We start from the raw sequence: 7,953 nt of genomic DNA on the forward strand, positions 1-7,953 counted from the left end.
AGCGAATTTGAGTAGCGAATTTGAGAAGCGAATTTGAGTAGCGAGTTTGAGTAGCGAATTTGAGTAGCGAATTTGAGTAGCGAGTTTGAATAGCGAGTTTGAGTAGCGAATTTGAGTAGCGAGTTTGAGAAGCGAATTTGAGTAGCGAGTTTGAGTAGCGAATTTGAGTAGCGAGTTTGAGTAGCGAGTTTGAGTAGTGAATTTGAGTAGCGAATTTGAGTAGCGAGTTTGAATAGCGAATTTGAGTAACGAGTTTGAGTAGCGAGTTTGAGTAGCGAATTTGAGTAGCGGTATGAGTTTTGACTTAAATCTATTTGCTAAGTGTTAGTGAATCTCGTTTTTAAGCTTTTTTTTTGCCTTGAGAACATAAGAGATGTATTCTTAAATCTTATAAATAAAAACTTAAATCTGTCAAAAAAAGCTTAAATCTCAGAGATGTGCCCACACGGGTTGCTTAACCTTGCATCTATCTGTTCAAATTAAAATAGACGCTTCAATGAAAATAACGCTACGACACCAGATCCTTCGCCGATGGCACGGAAATCTGACGGCGGTGGTCTCAGCACACTAACACCTCCGGCGAACGACAAAATCGAAACCTCGGATTGCCTTGGAATCCTATACTTTTGAAAACCACGACGATCGTTTCCGCACACGAATGGGCGCAACGGAAAGAAAAAACTTTTCTCAAGACGAAAACTGAAAAACTTTTATTATCACTTTCAGAATATCTCAATTAGTTAGAACACATTTTCATGCGAAGTTATACTTGAAAATTTAATGGACTCTGTGATATTTCAACCTTACAAAAAATAAAAATCAAACCCTTAGTTGTTCAAACACTATAAACTCAAAATTTTATTCATAACACAATAATAGTAGTTGGATCGAAACTTTTTGTGGCACAAGTTGTTTTTTTGGTATTATTTTCTGAATGACAATTTCTGCACTACACAGAATTGCCGCTCGACTTACTCGACCTCTAAAGTTCGGTATTAGTTCCACTTAATTCTCTACTTACTTTTTTTTCAGAATTTTAAACTGATTTCTTAGTTATTCAACTAACGTTCAACAATAATAGTAAAAGGTTACCTTATAATTTTCCCTTCAAACTTGGCTGAAACAGAAACTGAAGCAATTTTGGTTTGAAATGATACTTGGAAATTCGGAAAAAACAAACGTTCAGTTTATGGTACAAAGATTAGAAAAAAATAACACGATGCTCGTAATGGGAAAAAAGTTGACCAATTGGTTTTAATGAAAACAAAACAAGGGCTTGGGTGAAGATACTAGTTTTGGCATATTTTTGGCTTTTATGTTGCTACTTTTTCTCTGTCTCCTTATTTTGAATGACTTTTGCCTAGATAAACATTACTTTACTTTTGATGGTTTTGTTTTCTTCTTTCGGTTGGTTTTTTGACAAACTAGCATCTGGCCGCAAAGTTGTGTTTCTCGCTTTGGTTGACTTCTCGAAAAGTGTGGCTTTGCTGTTTAGCCGGCTGGAGATTTCGTTCTTCGAATGAGTGAGCTGGAAGGAAAGGCACAAAATTAGAAAACGAAACATCTGAAGGGTAATTTTCTGTCCTAATATTGGATGCCGGTTGGATGGGAAGTTTTTTTTCGAGATACGTGTCCTGCAGTCAGAAAAAGAAAACAAATTCAATTCAAGAATTGAGTTTGTTTCCTTTTTAAATTTTTTCAGCCCCAAACTTACATGATTGACACAATTTTTTATCATATTTAGTTAAAAAATTACTGGATCAAGCCACTTACCACTTAGAATACTTGCACCCGGTGGTTCTCCCGGTCGCACACCAAAATGTTCCCATTGGACATGATGGCCACTCCCTCGAGACCCTTAAACTCGGCATCGCCGGAACCCCAGGAGCCGAAGGCCCGCAGGAAGCTCCCGTCCGGATGGAAGATCTGGATCCGGTTGTTGCCGGAATCGGCTACACAAATGTAGCCCTGATCGTCAACCGCAACACCCCTGGAATGATGGAGAAGGCAGAAAAGGCCAATTTCATTAGATTTTTTTTTCGTGTTAACTTTCTTCAATATAGTCTTAATTTTTTTTTAAACTTGTCCTAGATTCTACCCTTTTCGCCAATTTTGTCTCATTTCTAACATACCTTTTTTCAAATTTGGTCTTCAGTTTAAATAGTTCTTCATCAATAATGTAGTTTGCTTCTTTTTTAAGTCAATGTTTGTCTCGTGCATATCAAATTTGTTTTATTTTTAATTGTTTGAGTTTCTTCATTACCTACATGTTTGTGGTATGATTTATCAACTTTTCTTATATTTTCCTCATTATGGTCCCTCTCAAAGCCGTGCGAACGAGGGGAAAGGAGTTTTATGGGATTGAGAAATGAGATTTTTTTCAAAGTAAAATATTAACTGGATCCCGAAAGCCATGAAGCCTTAGTAGTACATGTCAGGCGGAATTAAGTCATGTATCACTCTACGCCTGATACATTTAATTTCATGGAACTTTATAATGTTCACAAAATAGAACTGATTTCTTATGGGGAATATCGAATTGCAATTCCAAAAACCTTTTGTTTTGAATATCTATTCTTGAAACTCAAAACCCTACCTCGTCTTAATAAACGGTTTTCCTTAAGAAGTGTAAATAAACAAGCTCAGAATTTTGAAGTAGCCATTTTTACTTCAATTTACATAAACTAAAAATAATTATAACGCATCGACAATCTCGTAGTCATGAGACTGGTGTGACCCACAAAAGTCAGTGAAAATAGATTGAAATCATTTTAAAGATTTTTCCACCCTTCTGACAAAGCTGTAAAAAAACAAAATAAAAGTGTTAAATCAATGATTAACTTTCCTGAAGCCGCAATTTGACTTCCGAGATAAAGTTTTAGTAGTTTTTTTTATTATTTTCTTTATCCCATTCTTTATAGGGGAGAGGCGGGCTATATGCGCATATTAAGGAAAGCAATCATTTTCTCCCATGTTACAATAGATAGGAGTCTGAAAACTATATACACATGAGCGGAAATCTGTTTTATATACGTTAGAGCAATTTTTCTGTTAAAATCTCTTACAGTTTTTGTGAAAATAATTTTATAATAAAAGAAGTCAAAATAGCCGATTTCCGAAACTGGCGGGCTAAATGGGCATATTTATGTTTTTAGCTATATTTCATTAACACTTGCAATGTTTTGATATTATTTAATTGAAAATGGTAGAAACGGATGTTATGCATACGCCAAGGCTGAAATTTTGGTGAAATTTTTTACATCACTAGTTCTTTTGCTAGAAACATAGTTAGGTATGCCATATGGCCATATTTCATGGTAATATTTTGTTCACATCGTATTTTTATCGAATCAGTATGAAGTTCTTCTTTTTTCGCTGTAAGATCGTGATTTGAGCGTAGGCTTAATGTTTAAATGATAAAAAGTAAAAAACTTATAAGACTAATCTATTTTTCTTGATATAGGCATTTAACCTGCCTTGATATGGGCATTCAGAACCTGTCTCTTATTCCAATATTTTATCATTTACAACCTTGCCAAAAGTTTCAATTTGTTGAATTTCCGATTTCCAGATGAATAAGAAAGAAAAACCATTAAAATTTTTGTTCACAGAATCTGTACGCACGATAATTAAAGTTCAATATATTATAACAAAACTGACAAAAATCTTGTTTTAATTTTTAAATTTTTTTGGTTTTATATAACAATCAAATTTTTTCATGCCATGTTTCAATAGCGTATTTTGAGGGTAATACGCACTGCACTAATTAGATAAGTTGAATCTCTTGCCATATCGCCTATCGGCTGTATGCGCATATTACCCAACATGCGCATTTAGGAACACTTCCCCCTAATACGGAAAATTTGACGAATTTTAGCAGAAGCTTTTAAACAGTGCGACCATAATGACACTGGATAGAATAATGCTTTTCCATTCAGTGAAAAACATGAACAGCAATCATTAGAAATCTGGCCTTTGGACAAAAACTCAATAAACAAAACAATGGGCAGCAAATTCCCTCGAAAAAAACCAACAAAACTGGTGTAAACGTGGGGTATTTTAAAAACCAAACGTTGTTTGATCTTAAAAGAGGACCGAAATAACCGAATCTAAATTTTAATCTCTTTATGCATGACTTTTTTAAAATGAGAATTGCCGTTATTGATTCAGTGGAATAATAACATTTTTACTCGAGTAGCAAAACTCAACCGGTTTTAAGTCATTATTTTGAGTATCATAAAAGAAGATGAAAATTATTTTTCGAATTCTTGGTTCATTTCATTACGGTTTTGCTAATTTCTTTAAAACCTTTATAATTGTGTGCAGGAAGGTGTTTGTTATTGATTAGGATTAAAAATTTTGTTAGAATTAGCAAATTTGTAGAAATAACAGCAATTTTCCACTAACTACATTTTTCAAAAAATATATAAATTTGATTTTCGAAATTTTCCGCGAACTTTGTTTGATATCTCACATATACACTAAAATATCGTGACAAAAATTACATAGGCTAATTTCTTTCCATCTTTAGAATATTTTTTTGTAGAAACATTGCTCAAAAACATCCATGTGTTTTTGATATATTTGGATTTTGATTAGTGTTGTTTTAAAACCACACTATGCAGCAAAAGGTTAAATAAAAAAAAACACTTTTTGTAACTTTTGTCCTTCCCACGATCCAAATTTAAATTTTAAATTTTAAAACCAGTTCTGGAAAATTTATAAACCACTTATATTCATAATTAAAAATCCATTTTTTTTGGATTTTATAATAAATCTATGAAAAGTTTTAAAAATGATTCAAAGTACCATCTTTAAAGCCAAATTTAAATGCGCAATGTGAATCAGTGCTTCGTGCATCCAATATTTATAATAAAATTTGGAATTTCTTATTTTTACTTTCATAAATTTCTAATTGCTCATTCATGAAATCAAATTCCCCAACATATACTTTTTCAGCTTAAGGTTGCCATGGTGTATTGAAATATTCAAAGTAAAGATAACAAAAATAACTGTTTTGCCTGTTTTGATAACAAGGAGAATTTGGATATAACACTGGCACTCTAAAAATATTATTAAACAGTTTCTCCTATTTATCAAATTAAGTCTATTCATTAACTATGTGTTCTATAAAAGTTCTCTTATGTTCAAAGCGGATGGTTTTTTTTCCCTAATCGAGAGGTCATATTTCAAATCTTGAATGAATTTTTCCCAAATTTATAATATAATCGCAAAAGCATCTTATCAATCCTTGAATTGCAAATGAAGAAAAAATGAAATGAAACTAAAGATGACTAATAAACTACAATTGTTATCTTTATAGTAAGCAATTTTAATAAGATTTAATTTTGATCTCATCCCATTATTTTTGGAATTCGAATTTATTTATTTTTAATCTGGTGTTTTTTTTATGCATATTTTTTCTGTGATTCTTATGTCCGAAGCTTTAAAATCTGGTGTTATTCGAAATATATTTTCGCGTGGTTTGTGAATATAGATTTCATATTTCAAATACACCTATTCAAATTTCAAATTTAGAATAAAAAAAATCATTTGCTATTTTTTAAGTTAATGTGATGGTCATAAGTAAGAAATGGTTTAAGATATGGTTTAAGACGGATCCTTCACAAGGACTTGACCCCTGTACTGTGAATTGAAAATGTTTTTTTTAAATTTTTTTTTTATTTTTTTTTTGTAAATTCTTTATTTGAAACGGATTATACCTTTAGGCTTTAAGGAGCCAAACTCGTTGTGTTTGATTACAATTGTGTGCTTATATCTAGTTCACTTTTGGAAGAAAAAGTAGATAGATAGGGAAATATGAAAATAAAAAGGATTATAGACGAAGATCAATAGTTTTAAGGAAAGGATATATTTCAAACATATAGTCCAAGTCCATCACAGCTAACAAATCCCTTACTGGAACGTTGGGTGGCTTTCCTCGGGCCCGAAGGGAATCTATGAAATTCGCTCTGGCGACAAGGTGGTCCTCACACGACCAAACAATATGCTCGATGTCATGGTAACCTAGGCCACAACCAGATAGAGTACCGCATTCAAGGAAGAATGATTGGACATGAGACCGGGAAAATATACGGATAAAATCCCGACTCAGGTTCAATCTATTAATTTTTTTTAGCTTTTTATCATTTTTTAAGCTTTTTGGTCCCAATTTTGTCCTGATTGTCGTTTTTCCTTTTCAATCTTGGTTTTGCCCTTTTTTTTACTTGTTTAATTGCTTCAATTCAAAAATAATGTTTAGTTTATACTCATTTGCATTATTATTGTTTTCAATTCCAGTTACATTTGTTAAAAATTATTTTTTTTGTTCAATTCTTGTTTCAGATCTATCTTATTTGTTTCTCAGTGTCGTTTTTTTTTCTGTCGCAATGCAGTTCTTATGATCATATTCCTGAACCATTTTGTTAGATTTTCGTCTTATAGTTGTTAATGCGTTTGATCATTTTTGTTTTGAATCGTGTTTCGTCTTTTTTTTGCAATTTTGTTATTTTTTAAATCTTGTTTCAATTTTAGTTTCTTTTCATTTCTTTGATTGTTGTTTTTCGTTTCTAATTCATTTATTCAATTGTCGAGATATTAAAGCTTTTTCATTTGTCTTAAAAGCTTTTTATTTTTTTTTGTTTTAAGTTTTTTAGCCTTGTTTGTGTCATTAAAGTCTTTTTTATGGATAATTGTTCCCGATTAACAAACTTTTTTGTGTCGTTATTTATTTATTCTTATGGTTTTATTTTTTGTCAAAATTGTTTGTTATTGTTTTCATTTCTATCTTAAATTCAACTTATTTTATTTCATTTGAGTGTCATTTTTGTATTGTTTTCAACAAATTCTTTTTTTTCAGTGTTTCATTATTGTCACATTTTGTTTAATAATATTTGTCTCATTTAATTAGTTTAACCAGTAATTGTGTAATTTTGGTTTTGTTATAGTTCACCCATTTGTATTCCATTTTAGGCCTAACGTTTTTCAGTATTTTCTTAAATTTGGGTCAATTTTGTGTCATTATAGGCTTATTTTGTCCAATATTTGCCATATGAAAGTCTGTAGTATACATTATCCTATTTGTAATAGTGGAAATGTTTTTTCTTGTGAATTCAAAACTTATGAACGAGGGGGGCAAAATGACGTGAAATTAGCTACACGAGGGTTTTTTAGGCCAAAGATGGTTGATCATAATGTATAATGGTTTTCAGACCCTAACATTTTATGAAAAGGAGGCTCCCAGACAAATTAACTTAGAAAAAGGAACGATATTCAAGCGATATCCATTAACATTTGTTCAAAAGCATGATTCGACAAAACAAATTGATTTCTTAAACAGAATGACCTCTATTGCTTTGAAATAGGGGGCTCCGATCCAAAATTAATAGAAAAAACGACATAACTTATACAATATTCATGTGATATTTATGAAATATAATAAACATTTAAGTTATAGCATGACAAGATTTTTGTTTTGAAATGGTGGACCTTTCTCAAAATATGTAGGGGAGAGTGGGGATACTTGATCCCTTTTTCTTATTTTCACCATATCTTTTTGGAAAAATTTAGCAACTCGCCGTCTTTGACATTTTCTGACAGCTTTTAACTTCAAGTTTCTATGCTCCAATAATTAGAACGATACTTGAACCCGTTGATGAACTAGAAGCATTTTCGTGGCAGTAAAAAAATTGCGATTTTTCTGAAGTTAGAGGAGACTTGATCCCCTATTGAAGGAGGCTTGAACTTTTATTCAGAAAGCCCTTTTCCTTGTATAAAAATCAAACAAAACCCCAAGATAGAATGTTAATTGACTGTTTTGGTCATGTTTGTTCTCATTTCACAATTTATAGCAGACATTAGAAGAAAATTCTATAACTTTGTCTCAACGCTAATAACATTGCATACTTAAAGGCGCTATTTTATATAATTAAGAGAAAATTAATCTTTTCTTCA

General features: G+C 31.6%; 1 protein-coding gene across 4 annotated transcripts in view; it reads right to left on the bottom strand.

Moving 5' to 3' along the window:
• Nucleotides 1-827: 827 nt before the first annotated feature.
• LOC129754509 (RING finger protein nhl-1) overlaps nucleotides 828-7,953 on the bottom strand; it is a 168,326-nt gene continuing 161,200 nt past the window's right edge. For all 4 annotated transcript variants that reach the window (XM_055750624.1, XM_055750623.1, XM_055750625.1 and 1 more), the window contains 2 exons: nucleotides 1,774-1,990; nucleotides 828-1,528 (listed from right to left, as the gene is read on the bottom strand). In XM_055750624.1, coding sequence (XP_055606599.1) covers nucleotides 1,777-1,990 — 214 coding nt within the window. In that variant the 3' untranslated portion in view covers nucleotides 828-1,528; nucleotides 1,774-1,776. The remainder of the gene's footprint in view (nucleotides 1,529-1,773; nucleotides 1,991-7,953) is intronic.

The sequence above is a fragment of the Uranotaenia lowii genome, chromosome 3 (genome assembly GCF_029784155.1).
Source record: "Uranotaenia lowii strain MFRU-FL chromosome 3, ASM2978415v1, whole genome shotgun sequence".
NCBI lineage: Eukaryota > Metazoa > Arthropoda > Insecta > Diptera > Culicidae > Uranotaenia > Uranotaenia lowii.